This window comes from Mesocricetus auratus, unplaced genomic scaffold (genome assembly GCF_017639785.1).
Source record: "Mesocricetus auratus isolate SY011 unplaced genomic scaffold, BCM_Maur_2.0 Super-Scaffold_100048, whole genome shotgun sequence".
Lineage (NCBI taxonomy): Eukaryota > Metazoa > Chordata > Mammalia > Rodentia > Cricetidae > Mesocricetus > Mesocricetus auratus.
Window position 1 is genome coordinate 6,627,465 of NW_024429225.1, and position 18,255 is coordinate 6,645,719.

The following is an 18,255-nucleotide window of genomic DNA, read 5'->3' on the forward strand; positions in this document are numbered from 1 at the left end:
AGTGGCAACACTGTAGTCCCGGGTGCCCTTTATCCCCCAGGGAGGTCGGGAGGCAGAGGAAGCATGGGACAGGGTGTTATTGGGGTGCACCACATGTTTCCTGCTTCTAGAGGAGACTGGCCTAGCTTATGGAGATCTGCACTGAGCCTCAAAAAACAAACTGTGCCCTGCGGGTATAGACTATGGTATCTACTTTCAGCCTTCTATGCCAGTTCTTCCCAAGACAACAGGGAAATGGCCCACCTATGGCAGTGACCCTTCGCATTTCATTATTTTTTTATTACGATGAGCTCCCTTGATAACTTTAAAGGCACTATGGAAGACTCTACCTAGAAAACCGTCCATATATATATATGGCATTCCTGTTTGCCCTGAAATGCTTAAGCCCCAAGTTAGCAAGTCTGGTCTGAGATAGAATAAAGGATCCGGTGGGTTGTCAGGACCAGCTGTAAGCTTTCTGATGTATCACCTGATGCCCAAATTAAGTGACTTTTTTCTTTTTTTCTCTGACCATCACCCCTCGCCCCTTTGTGTCCCATCCCCCCCATCTTTTGTCACCTCTGCTTTCTCCTTTCATTTCTCTCCCTGCGTCATGCCACAGATGTCCCAGCGTGGTTAAAAAGCCTCCGCCTGCACAAATACGCTGCCCTGTTCTCGCAGATGACTTATGAGGAGATGATGGCCCTCACCGAGTGTCAACTGGAGGCTCAGGTATGTGCGTGCTTGAGGGGACCCTTCCCTGAGACAGGGTCTTAAAGTTCCACCCCAAGCAGACGTTGTTTGGACCCGTAACTTACCTTTCCACCCAGGAGCTAGCCTGGGTTTGGGAACTGTCTGGTGCTGCCTGGTACCCTGTGGTGAGTAAACCTAGCTTCTTGCCTTGGCAGTTCAGTGGAAGCCAAAAATCATCAGGCACTCACAGGGCAATGAAAGGGAGAGGACTTTAGGAAAAGGCAGATCAAAGTATACCTTACAAGTCCTAGGTGTGGGGCTAAAGAGATAGCTCAGTGGTTAAGAGCACCGACAGTTCTTCCAGAGGTCCTGAGTTCAATTCCCAGCAACTGCATGGTGGCTCACAACCATCTCTAGTGGAATCTGATGCCCTCTTCTGACATAAAGTTGTACATTCAGATGGAGTGCTCAGATACACAAAAATAAATCTTAAAAGAAAGAAGTTCTGGACACTAAGAAGGGACCTGTGGCACTGCCTAGAAGTGACATCATATCAGTGTTCCGAAGAGCTTTGCCTCTGGCTCTTTTCTTCCCTACACCAAGCCAGGACTTGTTTGGGTAGGACAGATTCCTGGTCGGCTTATCCAATCTAGCCACATATCCACCACACACTCTACCATACTTTTCCAGAATAACTCACGCTGGTCTTAGTCGAGATTGAAGTAAATTGTTTAAAATATTTTCTTCTAACCACCTCAGATAGCATGGGACAATGATTGAGGGTGAGATGTCCACATCTCAGAGTTTATTCCCTTCTGAAGCCATAAGAGGGAAGAATTCCCTTTTCCTTCTTCGGCCTCTTCCCCCAAGTGTGAATGCCAAAGACCAGGCAACGGCGCTCCTGAAACTAAGAATGTCTCTGCCGTGCCAGGCTCTAGCCAACAGATCTAATGGATGCCCTTGTTTCCCTGGTGCTGTTTGCAAGTTTCAAATTGACCCCAGTTTCCTTTGAGCAATAATTTGAAGAAAATGGTGGTCTAAATGAGTTAATATTTCTCCTACAGGAAGGAGAGATTGTAGCATCTGAGGTGCGGTCTGGCTGGTCCCTGCCGACCTTGACTTTCCCGTTGCTTACTCGGTACCTCTGCCCCCCCCCGCTGCAGGCCTGGCTAAATACCAGTATTGAGAGCGAGACAAAGCCCGGAGTCACTGGACATTCTCAGAGAGTGAAAAGCACTAATTTCAACTTCCTAACATTTCTCCCACCACTTCTTGGATCCCAGGGGTTGCTGGGAACTATTTCAAAGAGCAATTTGTGTTTAGGTCAAAGTTGAGAATCCAAGTCATCAGTTGTTCAACAAGAAAGAAAGAAAGAAAGAAAGAAAGAAAGAAAGAAAGAAAGAAAGAAAGTAGAAAGAAAGAAAAAGGAAAGAATTGACATAGAGGGCAGTGTGAGAGCCTGACACAAGCTTTTCAAAATAATTGAATTCATTTGATCTGAAAACTGCAGCTACATGGAGATACATCCCCAGTGCTTCCAGAGGAGATGCCACTGTCCCTCTTGTCCCTCTATTGGTTAGGAGGAATTATAGAATGGTTGCACCAGAACAGAGATCCCCAGAAATTTGCCTTAGAGACCTGGTTAGGAAAAGGTCCCTTTCCTGGGAAATGTGCAGTATCTATCATCAACAAGGCAATAATGAAACCGTCTCACTAACTGCTGCGGCCAGTTTAAAATAAAATCCACAACTCCGCACATTTACCTGGAGTGAAGTGAATTCCACTCTTAATAATGGGAAGAAAAGGGAAGGTTGCAAATTTCACAGGAATTCCCTGTGCGGTGGTGCATGTGGGCAGCACTGGGCTTCATGGCTTCTGCAGATGTGCAGGGTTAGGAAAGCGTTGAGAAAGCAGAGAACAAGGAAGGACGGTCTCCAGGAAACCAAGAGGGACTGAAGTAATACGAGGACAGGAGTGTCTGAACTACCGTGCGAGCACGCATGCGCGCGCGCGCACACACACACACACACACACACACACACACACACACACACACACACACACGAACAAGAAAATGGGGTCTCCAGGAAAACAAGAGGGACTGAAGTAATATGGGGACAGGAGTGTCTGAATTATTGCGTGCGCGCACGCACACACACACGCACGCACACACACACACACACACACACACTCTCTCTTAAGATGGTGAAGAAATCTCATGTTGGGTGGGCTAGTCGGCTATTCTATACCTCTCTGTCCTAAAGGTCGTGGGTGAGCTTGCAGCCAGATGGAGTCAGTACATTTACTGAGGAGAGGTTTAAGACAGTGGTATCCACAAGAGAGAAATGCATATTGGCCAGCCTGTGAACATGTAGGAACAAAAAAGACAAAACAATACATAGCCCCTGAGAGTCTCTAAGCTGATTCTTGAAAATGAAATGTTCTGAAAAAAAATTTTTTTGCGTTCAATTACAGAATGTTACCAAAGGTGCAAGACACAAAATTGTAATCAGTATTCAGAAGCTCAAAGAAAGACAAAATCTGCTGAAGTCTTTGGAAAGGGTAAGTGAGCAACTGGCTCAGGGGACATTGCCACCTTCTTCCTGGAAACATAGACCAAAGAAACTTGGTTTACTGTCACTTATTAGACCCTAGAGTACCACGTGACTCCCTGGTTATTCATGCTTCCTTGGGTCCTGATGTTGTGATGAACTAATTACTCTGGGCCCAAGCCGCCAGTGACTTACCGAGCCTTGCCTGGAGTGAAGTGAAGCCGGTGCTCTCTCGGCGCATCCGTCACCTCTGCCTTGTAGGCAGCCCCAGAGCCTGGTGGGGTGCCTGGTGGGGTACAGTAAAGGCTGGCGCTGACACAGTAGCACAGGAAATGCTAACGTGCCTATTCCTGCTACCTACCCTCGGCGTCTGGTTTAGAGAAAGTCATCCAGGAGTGACAGACATAGACAGGTAGACTTCAGGTTCCAGGAAGGGGGTCATTGAAAGTACTGGCACAGATACAGTTGACTTCAGACTTGGACTTAACAGCAGGATGCATATCCATGAGTCAGATGGCCACCACCACAAAAACATGCAGCATCAAAAAACAAACTGCAACTGTGAATCCCGACGTCAAGCTGGAGTGACAAGTGAGTCGGGATTCTAAGTTCCTTTCTGCGCTGATTTTTCTCGTGAAACAAAAGACGCCTGCAGACTAGCAAAAGTTCCTTGTTTGTGATGCTACCTGCTTACAGATGCCTGGCGTCCCACTAGCTGCCGACACAAACTGTAAATTGTGAATGTGAATCTCTTAGTAGACCCGGGGAGCCCTGGGGAAGGGAAGGAGCACTAAGCAAGTCAGGGTTCCAGCAAGTTCCTAAAGCAAGCATTTTAATGGAGTGGGAATTTTTAAAGTTATTCACGGAGATAATATGTGTGATGGCTGTTACGGATGCCATGCTAAGTTGCATTTACTATGTACCATGAGGTATTATCATTTATATTGGAGAATAGACATATAAAATGCATCAGGAAAAAGTTTTTAAGTCTCTTCATAGCAGGTATGTAGGAGCTGCTCACATGCACACCCTGATGAAAGCATACCCATAAACAAAGGGAATTACACATTACATGCAAGCTCTCCACCAAAACCTGAGGTTTGGGTGTTGTTCTTAATTTTACGCCAGCTCTTCTGCCAAGCAGCTTGTCTAACAGAGTGACTATAGCTATTTTAATCTAAGAAACTGTTCTCTTTTGGAGAACATTCAAAAAGTCAATTTACTCGTTGTCCATTGGAAACTACACAAAGAGTTTTGAATGAAGATTATATTGTAAGCCCGTTCCCTCTCGTTTCTGGAACATCCTTTAGGAATTCATTAATAGCTTCTGTGAATGAGGAAGCACAGCTCCCTCTTGCCTTCACCCTTGAGCTGACGGCCGTGTGTGTGTGTGTGTGTGTGTGTGTGTGTGTGTGTGTGTGTGTGTGTGTGTGTGTGTGTGTGTGGGTGGGTGGGTGGGTCACTTTCTTCTGACTTAGCATCAGTTAAGGCAGTGCTATTCTGTGTCCTAGAATTATACCTAGAATTACATTGACTACACAAAAATGCTTCCTCCGCAGTCTTCTGAAATGGAAAAGATACGGAGATGCCAAATGTGCAATGGCTGCAACTGAGCAAGAGGAAAGCAAGTTCATTCACTTTGCCTTCCTAGAGAAGGGAAAGCCATGCCAGTCAGACGACCGTGTAAGCTAACCTGGAGTGGGCTTATATCTCGAGTGCTCAGCTGTCCCTCCAGGAGATCAGCCTTGAGGACTGAGCCCCTGACGCTCTCCTCTGACCCCCAGAAAACTTTCCTGCTGTTGTAGGAAGGGGACTGTTAGCCACCTGCTGCAGGTGGTGGCCCAGCAATTCAGCTAAGGCATTCTCACAACCTTGGCTGATGACGCTGTTGGAAATGTCATCACCATGCCCCTGCCTGCCTCTGGCATTCTTACCTCACATAGAACCCACATTTCTAAGGAGATAGCTGGGACCCCGCCCGTAGCTAGTTCATAATCAGTGGAAGCTGCTGGCTGCATGATCCAAGCCCTTCCATTCAGTTACTCCATGCTTGCTAAGCAGATGTTAGGATACCCTTCGCCCATCCTTGCTGGATAACCGTGAGTGGTACGTGGTTCCTACCCCGGAGCATCTTGGGATGTGCGCTAGGACAGAAAGATGTAGTAGCTGCTGAGCTCACAACTCAGAGTGATTGGTATCATCCTTGAGGGCAGAGAGAGAACTTCCCTAGACACCTTGGTAGATGCTGCTGAGGGCTTGCAACGTGCCCGCCCCCAGCACAAAGAAGGTGGAAATGGAGAAGTCATGGAGAGGGAGCCCAAAAGTTGTTAGATTGTTTGGGTCAGATGAAGTGGCATTTGGGGACAGAACCATAGGACTTATTGGGGGCCTGGGGAGAAAGGGAGTTGAGTTTGCTGTGGGACACCAAGGTGGAAATGGCAAGACGGTAGCCAGAAAGCATATTTAGAGTCCTAGACATGGTAGACACGACTCAGCTGTGAGTGAACTCTGAGTAACTGGACGCGGGTGTTCCCAAGAGTGTGTGCTGAGTGACAAGAGCTGAAGGGGTGCTGTCAGAGGGGGCCTTGTGGTAAGACAGGCTGAGCTGTGAGCCCTGCTTCAAGGGACCAGACAGGGAGACAGAGATTCCCAACAAGCTCCATGAACACTGTGAAGACTGGGCATCCCCTCTGCACCGGCAGTCATCTGGGCACCACAGTCGTGGTGAGAAAAGGTTTCAGGAGAATGGGAGAGATACGAAGCAGAAAGCCTGGTACCGGGTGCGTGACTGTGTGACAAGGCATAAGCACAGAGTCGCGGGCTCCATGAGCCGTTGGAGACAAAGGAGACAAAGGAAATGCAGAATGGAAGACATTTTTTCCAGTGTTAGCATTTAACAAGGAAAGTGTCCCCGTGTGCTTTTATACATCATCCCTCCTTCTCAGCACAACCCCAGGTTGTGAGACAGAATCGTTGTCTGAGCCTACAACCTTGATGTGGAGCAAAGAGCTGGGAGATGCATTCATGCGCACGCGCACACACACACACACGCGCGCGCGCAAACACACACACACACACACGTTCTGTTCATTCCTACTCAGAGAGAAAACTGCTTCTCTAGGTGTCTATGCCTTTTCTCTAGACATTCCAGACCTTGGCCTTTTGGAGTGCCATCTGTGACCCTGCTTTTAGGACCTACTGCAGAGAAATAGTAGCTCAACTTGGTAGTATTGAGTAATAAGTATTTCCAGGTAATAATGCCTTATGCTAGCAAGGAACATTTGATGGATACAGCCAAGCGAGGTTTTGTGCACACCCTTGCACCTGGCCCTACAACAACCTCCTCATGAGGCAATCAGGACAGAGGATTCTTCTGAGAAAACGGAGCTCAGAGGAGCCTAACCTCCTTAGCAAGCCGCTTCGTGTGAGCCCTGGAAAACCATTTCCCTTCATCTCTTGGCAAACTTCCTTTCATCCTATTGTCCCTCACACTGTTTGCTGGTCTTGTCCAGTAATGCAAAACACACACACACACACGCACACACACGCACGCACGCACGCACGCACCCACGCCAGGTGGGGACAGGGATGGGGAGGAGAGAGAGGGAAAGAGAAAAGAAAGATTGTGAAACCCAGAGGGCTCACTCTGCCCTGAGCCCCTGACCTCATACTATCTTGTCATATGAGTCTGAGGAACATTGAGTCTCTCAGGGGAGGGATAAGGACTTGTTTTTATGTTTCTAACATAGCTCAGCACCCAGCTGCTGTTGAGCTCAGCTGCTGACTGGTGGATGGAGGAAGAGAGGGGACAGATTTAGGTAGAAACAGGAACCCCACATATTATGAAAGCTTGAAATTATCTCCACCTGGAGGGAAAGATGGGGCCAGGGACATGTCTGGAGCATTGTGGCTGCCCCAAACTCTCTTTCAGATGGCTTATACCTTGTTATCATATGCTCAAAAAATATGCCAAACCAGCCTCCTTTGAAGGCCTTGGAGGCCAGTGGTAGGCTGATGTCACTGTAGTTTCATTCCTGCTTGTCCCCTGAGATATCTCTGGGGTGCCACCCAATAGGCCTGACTTCCTGTCACCTGCCTGCAGACACATGCTTACTTGGTAGCTGTGAGCTAGGGTCATTGGACAGCTTCATTTTGCCTTTTTATTTAGAATGTAGGATTACATGGGAGGCATGAAGGATCAATAGAGACCTTTCAGTGTGAAAAATTAATTCCCACAGCTAAAGGAGAACACATCGAGATCGAGTTCCATTCAGACTGACTCCTGGCTTGCTTCTCACTCTGGGTACTCAGCTGAGATCAGGAATGTCACCTGATGGTCACAGTTCATTGAGGCAGGGTCTGTCACTGGCCTGCAACTCACCAAACAGGCTAGGCTAGCCAGCCAGCAAGCCGCAAGGATCTGCCTGTCTCTGTCTCCTCAGTTCTGGGACCACGAGTATGGACTACCACACCTGGGTTTTTATTTTTATTTACTTTTTGGTGTAAGTTCTGGGGACTGCACACAGGTCCTTCCGCTTTCAAAACCAGCACTTTTACCAACTAAAGCCATCTCCTCAGTTTCTCATGGTTTCATTTCTTGGTGTGGCTGCTTCCCCACGCCTATAGAAGATGAACACAGGAGCTGAAGTTAGGATGTATCTGCATCGACTCACTCTTAGTAGAACCAAGACCTCCCTCCTGCACACACCGTGAAGTACAGAGCCGTGTGCAGCAAGCCAGAGGGGCTCTGTGGCAATTGACGGCGTCTCAGATGCACTTGCCCACCTGGGTGACACTGGTCACTGGGATGGCATGGCGAGACCATATGTGTGACCCCTGGCCCGCCACACCTGTCCCCCCCTTGCAGAGGCACGTTTCTTCACTGTCTTTCCCCTCCTCCTCTTCAGCGACGTGCTGGGCAGGTGCTTGAAGTCTTTGCAGTACAAGCGCCTCTTGGGTGGTTGTCTCGAGAGAGGAAGGAGTAGGTTATCTTTGAGCACGGCTAATTTTTGAGCACGGCTAATTTAGCCAGTGTGCTTTCCCCGGCCTGGCCCCTTGCTCAGATCAAGTCAAGGCCCAAGGCGGGGATGTCAGCTCCATGCTGATGCCCAGGGGAGGTCGGGAACAGTGAAGAGCACAGGCTGAGGGTCCCCTGCTCCCTCACACCACGGTTTTCACAGTCAAGGAGGCTGACTCGCCCCTGAAGCCCTCTTCTCAGAGGCAAATGGATGCCCTGTCCTAGGCGGTGCTGTCCACGACTGTGTGATTCAGGCCAAGGCTGGAGAACTGGTATCCAGAAACCAAGGGTTGGGGAGCAGAGGCAGGTAGACTTTCTCCTCACCTTAAACTATACGTGGCTCTGAGCAGGGTTAGCATATTTCTAGTTGGCCAGTTAGAATTTCACTTCCTCCGTAAATAAAGCTTGTGGCAACTAGGCCAAATAGCGATTCTTGCTCCGTTTCCACACACACAGCCCACCCAAAGAGCCGCCTTCCGCCAGTGAAAGAGCTTGGCTTGGTGTCCGCTGCCTTTCAGAGCTGGGGCGCACCTCACGCCTGTCACTGATGGCTGTCCTTTGTCCGGCCCACTGATTGGGAAGGCTGGGGTCAGAAGTACTTGTGTTCCTCAAGTCTGCATTCATTAACACCATCAAGCCGTTTTCTTGGCACAAGAGTATCTTAGAAATGCTTTGGGCTTTTGTGTGTCAAGCTTTTTAAATCATGTTCTCGCTAATCTGGGCTCTCGGGATATTAAGTGCTTCGTTTGTAATCAGGGCCCTGGAAGGCAGTGTCCCTTCTAGGTCCCAGAGAGAATCAAGCAGAACTGCATGAGTATTGGGAGCTACATGGTAATGGTGACAAGGGGCCGTCCTACCCCTCCCACCAGGATGACCCTAGCCAGGAGCCAAGCCAGCTAGGCTTGTCCAAATCCCACCATCCCTACCGGAACCCACTTTGATTTCTTTTTCTAATAAGTAATGCCCAGAATATTAAAATGTTTGCACAAAGTAACCTATGTTTGTGAGTGTATACATGGGAATGCACTCAAGTAATGTGCGTGTGTGTGTGTGTGTGTGTGTGTGTGTGTGTGTGTGTGTGTGTGTGTGTGAGCATCCGTGCATGTGTGGGGGGATAGACCAGATTGACAGCTGGCCTCAGGTATCTTCCTCACTCTGTTTTATTCATGTTTTGACCCAGAGCTAACTGATTCTGCTAGGCCAGCTGTTTAGGGAGCCTGTCTCTCACCAATCCTGGGATTACAGGTGTGCACTGCTGAGACCAGTCTTTACATGGGCACTGGGATCTGGATTCAGATCCTCTTAGCATCTGCGGAGCCTCAGGCATGTGTGTATCACATACGACTGTATGTCCATCAGCTCTGTTATACGTTAAACATGTTTTTCTTCAGACTTCTTCTAAAAGCCATCTCTCCCCTGCTAAAAAGTTCCTTGAGTCCTCATTTATGATGAATTCCGGCTGCCCTGCACTGCCCTGTATGGGGACATCTCTGGGAGCAGGGAGCAGGGGCCTGGAGGGGGACAGTAGCCCTGGAACTCGCTGAAGTCCCCTCTCTCTAATCCAGGACATCATCGAAGGGGGCAGCCTGCGCACCCCCCTCCAGGAGCTGCATCAGATGATCCTGACGCCCATCAAGGCCTATAGCTCTCCCAGGACCACGCCTGAGGCGCGCCGCCACGAGCCTTCGCTGATGGGCCCGGAGAATCCTAGCACCGACTGCAAAGACGGTGCCACGGTGGCCAACAGCGTCACAGCCAGCGCCTCAGCTGGCGCCAGCGGTGGGCTGCAACCACCCCAGCTGAGCAGCTGCGATGGGGAGCTGGCTGTTGCCCCTCTGCCAGAGGGGGACCTCCCCGGGCAATTCACACGAGTCATGGGGAAAGGTACTGTTTGTTCTCTCTGGGAGCCCTAGCCAGAGCCAAGAGTCCTGGGGGAGAGCTAAATGCACTTCCTGTCCCCATAAGTGACATTAGCACCCCTAGAGAAGCAAGAGGTTTTCCCATGGGAGGTCTCAGTCCAGCCTGTGGACCCCTCTACCATGTTAAGCCCTTCCGGTATGGCACCTATTGGGCTTCGAACCTTCCGGGAAGAAGGTGGGACAGACACAGGAAATGATACTCCAGAGTACAAAACCCCATCCAACCACTGACGCCTTCCAAGGCAGCAGTGGCAGAGTCCCCATGCTCTGGGGCTTCCCAGTCACCTGGTAATTCAGTCAGAGTGGACATGCCTGGACAACTCGTAGAGCAAAGCTGCTCTATTCACACCCCCTTCACCTGCCATCTTCCTCATCGGATGCTCTGGTAGCCTTGGGCCGTTGGCCTGTGGTTGCTTAATAATTCTTGTGTACCAAAGGCTGGTACACCCGCGGTCCTCCTAGGTGACTTAGGAGAACCCTGAATACCCCGTTTCAGAGAAGAGAAATGCCTCTCTGCCTCCCACCCCCATAGTTACCAGGAGACCTTGGAGCTCCAGGCAGAGCACAACTGAATTGCATAGGATGCTGCCCTTCGCCTCACTGGCAGCGCCCAAGCCAGACTCACTTGGCACCTGCTCGCTCGCTGGCTCACTCACTCATTCATTCGCTCACTCGCTCATTCATTCAGTCACTCACTCATTCATTCGCTCACTCACTCAGTCGCTCACTCACTCACTCACTCGCTCACTCACTCACTCAGTCACTCATTCATTCGCTCACTCACTCGCTCACTCACTCACTCACTCACTCACTCACTCACCACCTCCATTCTCCATTTCAGACAGACTCTGTTTCCAGAAGCTCATGAGCTCTCTCACTCCCCGATGACTGCACTTAGGCTCCCCGTGTCTGGGGCCAGAGCCCTACTAGCCTGACAGAGCCTCAGACTTAGAAAACAAGAGCCTGTTCTGAGTGGGTGCAGGACTGTGGTCCCGCCCCTCGGTTTACTCAGTGCACAACCTGCACGTCTCTATGTGACAGCTTTGACTGAAATACCTCCCCCCATCCCTCCCATCCCCCATCCCCCCCCCCAGCTCCAGTTTCAGCACCTCTGCTCTGCTCCCTGGTCCTCTGAGTGCCAGCCAAGTCTTCCGGTGCTTGAGGCAGCCTAGCAGGACCTCTGGGCTGCGTGTGGTACCCATCTCACACCCTCCTGCAGCCCCCTTAGTCTCCTCATCTCAACTCAGCTTCATTGCGGCCATTGTTTGCGTGACTGTAAACCCCGTCAACCCGGTGCCGCTTGTAGTAGCCACAGGGTACACAGGACCTGACTGGTGGTGGGGACCCGATCAGCCCCGTGCACGAGGTGAAGAGTGGCCCAGACACACACAGCCTGAAGCCGGACCCCGAGCTCCATAGCCATGGCCAATGCGCAGTGTCCTCAGGGCAGGACAGGGCTAAGTGGGTCCTGTGGGCCACACCACCTCCCTGCCCGCACTCCCTCTGCCTTCCGGGCAGGTGGACCTTTCCAGCCACATCTTTGAAAAGGCACCACCTTGAATAATTTGTGCTTGAGGTGCTGCACAATACTTTCTGATTATTGGGTGGGGGGGAATGTGGTAAATGCTAGTACTTTCCTTTTTTTTTTTTTTTTTGCCTTTAAAGAACCAAATTTTCACTCGCAGAAGTGGATCCCTGTGCCTTGTGGATGAATAGACCTTTAAAAGCTGATGTGGTGGTAACTCACGGCTTCCCAGGTCAGGGGTGGGGACTAGCTGGCCTGAACAGGCCTTTTGAACCGCTTCCTACCCCTCAGCTCTGTTGAATCGTGGGAAAGACCCAGGCCAGCAAATCTACCTGTACATGCTCCGTACTCCTACCCCTGTATACAAGGGATCATACTGGAGCTCAGCCCTGGGAGATGACACTGCACAGCACAACCTCTGTTGACGATGTGACCACTGTGTGAGAACCACTACCCAACTGATGCTCGGCATACCCCGTATAAACTAGACGGCAGGGAGTGAAAACCAGCTACCTCCATCCTGCTCCTGCCAAGCCGTGCCAGCTCCTCCCGAGGAGTGGCTACTGCTGAATGCGGGGTTGTCCTTTCAGAACCTTTAGCACGGTACACACCTGGGCATCTTCACACAGGTTCTAAGATTCTCCCCTGAACGTCCAATAGACGTTAAATGTTTGCATATTTCTGTCGATATGAAGAGCAGCATCCTTCTTTTAAGGTTGCTCCCTGTTCCGCCACGTGTACAAATCTCAAGTTATTTAACAAGGTTCCCCCAAGGGTAGACCTTGAGGTTGTTCCCAGGCTTTTGTTGCAAACACTGTTACTCTGAGAGCCTGTGTTTAGCGACACAATGCTGGTGGGGATCTGTGTCAGGATGGTTGGGAGGGGAAGGGGTGAAATCTGACCCCCAGATTTCAGGTTTGGTTGTGCTTTGCTGGACGGATACCCAATTCTGATTCCTTTTGCAGGTGGCCTTTATGGCAAGGTCAGGGTGGGTTGGGAACACGGTCATAAGAAACTTAGTACATTGTTGGTGTGGTAGTGCATGCTTTAATCCCATCATTTGGGAGGCAGAGGCAGGTGGATCTCTGAGTTCAAGGTGAGCCTGGTCTACGGAGTGAGTTCCAAGACAGGCAGGGCTTCACAGAGAAACCCTGTCAAGAGAAAGAGACAGAGACAGGAGACAGAGACAGAGAGACAGAGAGACAGAGAGAGGAGAGAGAATGAAAGAAATCAAGCAAATAGACCTGGTACATATGTGTCCTCTGCCCACAGACAAACACTGCCCGCTGGCACATGCTTGAGTATGTAGTGAAGGCATGTGCGGATTAAGTGTGTATCGCATTGAGATTAACCCTGCTAATGACTGAATGGCAGGTTCCTTCTGCTCCGTGCACGCCTACATGCTTCACAGCCGAAATGTGGCAGCAGCCCCGTTCTTCCACACACAAACACCCTGCCTTCCCACCTAGTGAGAGGCGCACGGCTCCTTCATAAAAAGGGATTGCTCCCCCACTGTGGCAGAGGCCTCAGAAGCCTTATTGAAGCTCCTTCACTCAGAACCACCTGCAAAAGCAGAACCTGAGACCTCTGCTTCTTCTCACAAAGCGTCTGTCTTCAGGCCTGCGTGTGAGGGCTTAATATAGAATGGTATGACAGGAACAAACCCAAGGAGTTTCTGGGATGAGGGCTCCCGAGGCAACTGAGCGTTTGACTTCAGTGGAATGATCCTCCTGTGTTTTTTTGTGAGCCTTATGTAACGTCACAGGCACACGTTCCACACGAGGTCGTGGTTCTGAAAGAGACTGATCCCGGAGGCTGGAGCCGTATATGCTGTTCTGATTCATCTTTTCTCAATTCACAGTGTGCACACAGCTCTTGGTGTCCAGACCTGATGAGGAAAATATAAGTTCCTATCTACAGCTCTTAGACAAGTGTCTCGTTCATGAGGTGAGTAGCAACTGATTTACACCTGCTTCTCTCGTTGCTTAGGCATGCTCCTCAGAGTTTCTGCGATGCAATCATTTTGGTCTCCAGCAAACTTGATTTTGACAAGTGCGTGGCCATTAATAACAATTTCGGCAGAACTAGGCTGTGGCCGCCCCTAACTGAAACTCTGCATGTGTGCCCCCTTGGCATCAGAGTTCACCAGACAGAGAGCACTGATGTCTGGGGACACCTGGGAAGAACCTCAAACTCCAGAAGAATAATAAGTGACATGACTGGGGTGACCTCCCTCCCAGCGCTGCTACGCGGCTCCACGGTGGGGTCTTCTTCCCGTTGTGTGATCACAAATAGTGTCTTTTAATGGGGGAAACTGGGAGAGAGAAGGAGAGAGAGAAGCACTCACAAAAAAAGGGACGGGGGGGGGTACTGATGGCCGCTGGGAATGTCTGGATTGGTGGTTGTTGTGGCACCTGGGTTTGCCATCTGACCTTCAGAAGGAGATGGAGGCAGGTGGGGTACAGACTGAGTACAGTCTTCACATAAACGCCTGGAAGAATCCTGGGAGCAACTAGGGTGGCAGCAATTCCTCAGCAATGCATAGGCAAATGCAGCTGGGGCTCAGACCCAGGCAATCAGAGGCTCTGTGGGTAATAGGTAAAGGATCCGGATCAGGAAAAACACAAGGCCAGATAAGTAGGGCAGTGAAGTCTCTTTTGGACTCTGATGTGTGGGTGACAAGGCTAGAGACCCTCACACGTGCTTGTTGCTAGTCAGAACCCCAAGTTCAAGGGTCCCAGAAACAAGAGATGGCCAGCCTGGAGTCCTGGTTTCTCTCTGCCTTCCCACTCAATATCCCAGTGGCACAAGTGTCTCTTGTCATTTTTGGAGCCCTCCTTCTTGCGGTCTGAGGCTATCAACATCATGTCCACTTCTCATTCTCCTGGGGTTCCATCCCAGTCAATCTGTTCCCCCAAGACTCTCATCTCAATAGTGGCTTTTCCAGGCAACATGAACTCGTGTAGCACCTTGGCCCAGCCAGAGCCCTCTGCCACTGTGAGCACAGTAATTAATCAGATGTCTAGGTTGTGGACTCGGGCATGCCATTTTCTGAAACAGTTACTCCAAAGTCCTAGGATTTTAGCTGAAGAGACGGCTCAGCAGTTAAGAGCACTGGCAGCTCTTCCAGAGGTCTGAATTCAAAACCCAGCAACCACATGGTGGCTCATAACCATCTACAATGGGACAATGGGATCTGATGCCCTCTTATGGCCTACCAGTGAATGTGCAGATAGAGCATGGGTATATATATATATATATATATATATATATATATATATATATATATATATATACATATATATATATATATTCTTTTTAAAAATAACTTTCTCTAATAACTCCAGTGCAACAAGGCCCTGCCTAACAATGGCTGAAGCCCATACTGCAGGCCTTCATTATGTGTTTATTTCAGGGAGCAACAAGACTACACACTGTAAGTCCCAACTAACCCTTTGCTAGTGGCAATCCCGATGTTACACTTGTTTTTACTAGGAAAAAAAAAACAGAAAAAAGGAAAGGCAAGACTTCTGTGCCCTTTTAGGAAGCAGCTAGGCACAGTTCCTGGCCCAAGAGGCTTACGCCATGAGGGTGCTGGGGGAAATAGGTCTACAGGTTACCTTTCTCTTCCTGTGATCAAATCCCTGAGTAAAAACAACTCCCAGACTCTGTTTCTCATGTGGGGAAGTGTGGGAGACAAGAGAAGCTTCTGCTGGCGGAGAGCCTGCACTGTCCCTCCTGTTTCTATCTCAGCACTACACCCGGAAACGGGGAAGTCGGGTGAGAACTGGCATGGATCTGTGATCTAGAAAGCCTGCCCCCCCAGCACCCACTTCAACCACTGAGGCCACTTTTTCCAAAACAGCACGACAGCTGCGACTAAGTGTTCAAACACATGAACCTGTGGGGTCATTTCCCATGATGCTAAGACCTCAGGTGAGGTTCCCTCTCATGCCTCAGAACTAACTCACAGGTGTGAAATGGTGGGCGCCCAACCTAGAGCTGGAACCCAGGGCTCTTGGTCCCCAGCAGCAGAAAGGACTGTCTCAAAGCTGAGCCCAGAGGCCCAGCCCTAGCACTGTGCTAGACCAGAAGTCCATCCCCAGCACTGTGCTAGACCAGAAGTCCATCCCCAGCACTGTGCTAGAGACTTTTGAAGCTGTAGAGATGGCTCAGTGCTCAAGAGCAGCCCCTGCAAAGGGCCTGAGCTAGATTCCCAGTCCTCGTTTTAGGTAGCTGAGTTACCTTTCATCCCAACTCCAGGGAGCCTCACACCCACTCCTGGCCTCCACGGGCACCCACATGAATGTTTGCATGCTAACATGCAGATCCCCTGCACACACACACACACACACACACACACACACACACACACACACTATGCATAACTAAAAATAGAAAATCTTTAGGAAAAAAGACACAACTCCTAGGGACCCAAATTGGTGTTCAGGTAGACGCCAGTGCTGTGCACTGGAGGAGGACATTGTGGATGGGTTGGGGTGAGCGGCTCAGGAGAAGAGCTATGCTGTGTGTGTAGAGGCAAACCGGGAACTTTTCTTCCCTTCCCGAGCCCGCCCTCAGCACTGAGGCTTCTAGGGTTAAGAGAAACCTGGAACTTGTCTTCCCTTCCCGAGCCCGCCCTCAGCACTGAGGCTTCTAGGGTTAAGAGAAAAAGGTGCTTTTCACCCCAGCCCAAATTACTGGGACCCAAGAGACCAAGCAACAAGTCTAGGTGCCTCCGTGGAACTGTACACATGCCTCCGGATTGGTCTAACCTGGCCCTCCCCCGACCCTTCTCCCAACCCTTGTGCCCTCCCTGGGAGCCCTGCCTCGAGTTTTTCTTTCCCGTTTTCCTCTCTGGCGCCCACAAGTGCTTAGTGCAAAGAGTTCGCGCTGTGGTTCCCATCTTCTGTTCATTCCTTCACGGGCAGAGCAAGTGTCATGGCAGGTCTTTCTGTGTGCCAGGGTACACAAGTCTGCACTGTGCTCTGGAAGGGAAAGCATTATTCAAATCTTTGATTATTGGCTGGGTAATTTTCCACAGCTCAGGATCAGTCCCTGTCAGCAGCACATACCTGTCCTTGGAGGCTACTGGGTGGGGCAGGAGTGGCAGGGTTTGAACCTGAGCCTTGGACAGGGGTCCTGGGAGGCCGTGGATGCAGCAGGGGTGGCAGGGTTTGAACCTGAGCCTTGGACGGGGGTCCTGGGAGGCCGTGGATGCAGCAGGGGTGGCAGGGTTTGAACCTGAGCCTTGGACGGGGGTCCTGGGAGGCCGTGGATGCAGCAGGGGTGGCAGGGTTTGAACCTGAGCCTTGGACGGGGGTCCTGGGAGGCCGTGGATGCAGCAGGGGTGGCAGGGTTTGAACCTGAGCCTTGGACGGGGGTCCTGGGAGGCCGTGGATGCAGCAGGGGTGGCAGGGTTTGAACCTGAGCCTTGGACGGGGGTCCTGGGAGGCCGTGGATGCAGCAGGGGTGGCAGGGTTTGAACCTGAGCCTTGGACGGGGGTCCTGGGAGGCCGTGGATGCAGCAGGGGTGGCAGGGTTTGAACCTGAGCCTTGGACGGGGGTCCTGGGAGGCCGTGGATGCAGCAGGGGTGGCAGGGTTTGAACCTGAGCCTTGGACGGGGGTCCTGGGAGGCCGTGGATGCAGCAGGGGTGGCAGGGTTTGAACCTGATCCTTGGACAGGGGTCCTTCCCAGAGCCAGGGGCCACCTGTCTTTAGCAGGCTTGAAAGGGCAAGGTGTTCACTAAATGGAGACACCTCCTTCCTAGAGAGAAAGGTCCGGACACCCTGGGGTAGTTAAGGAAAGAAAGTTCTGAGTTTTACCTCTGATACCAATTTACTTTGATTCCCGAATCACCGGACTAAGCTTCCCCGCCCTACTGTCTTGAAGTGGTTCTGGAGCAACGGGCTTTTCTCCTGGGTTAAGACTTTTCGCCCAGTGGGTAAACTACAGGACTTGGGTGGCCATCTCTTTCCAGACAGTCTGGTCTGAGCCTGACGGGGCAAAGGACTTGAGCAGGATGACTGGTGGTATCCAGGAAATCTGCAGACCTAGAATATTCCTTCCCTGCCTGATCCTCGAGCATTGGGCTGCTAGGGAAGTAGCCATTAGCAGGTTTCTGACAATGGGGTGCTACCTTGTAGAGAGAGAATTCTACTTCCAGAGGCCCCCAAAACCAGGTGTGACCTACCTTCAGCTCACTAGCTGCATGCCCCCCCAGCTGGGAAGAGCTGCTCTCGTGGTACCCATCAAGCAGTGTGGTGATGTCCTGGGGATGAGGGTGTCCACACTATGTCTACTTAGATGCTGTTTGCCACCATGAGAGATGCCATCAACATAATGACATCCTTGGGAGGGCATCCAGCCTCTTAGCCCTTGGTGACTTGGACACTCAGTTGCTCTTCAAGTGCAACTGGGCTCTATGGTTCTAAGATGATGAAGCCGTTTGATTTGCGCTGCTAGGGCTGAGGTCATCACCGAGGAAGTCACACAGATCACCCAGCAGGGTGTGTAACCAAAGCCTCCCGGTTAGGGTGTTAGGGAGCAGCACGTGCAGGATTGTCTA

The 18,255-nt window shown here is 50.8% G+C and overlaps 1 protein-coding gene across 6 annotated transcripts in view; it reads left to right on the forward strand.

The window, feature by feature from the left end:
* Positions 1-18,255, forward strand: part of Samd4a (sterile alpha motif domain containing 4A) — a 215,120-nt gene that overhangs the window by 172,483 nt on the left and 24,382 nt on the right. For 5 of the 6 annotated variants that reach the window (XM_040735733.1, XM_040735732.1, XM_005085801.4 and 2 more), the window contains 4 exons: positions 602-711; positions 3,148-3,234; positions 9,807-10,125; positions 13,547-13,632. In XM_040735733.1, coding sequence (XP_040591667.1) covers positions 602-711; positions 3,148-3,234; positions 9,807-10,125; positions 13,547-13,632 — 602 coding nt within the window. Of the gene's footprint in view, positions 1-601; positions 712-3,147; positions 3,235-5,223; positions 5,331-9,806; positions 10,126-13,546; positions 13,633-18,255 lie in introns of those variants that run through there. The other variant, XM_040735736.1, reaches the window with a different exon arrangement.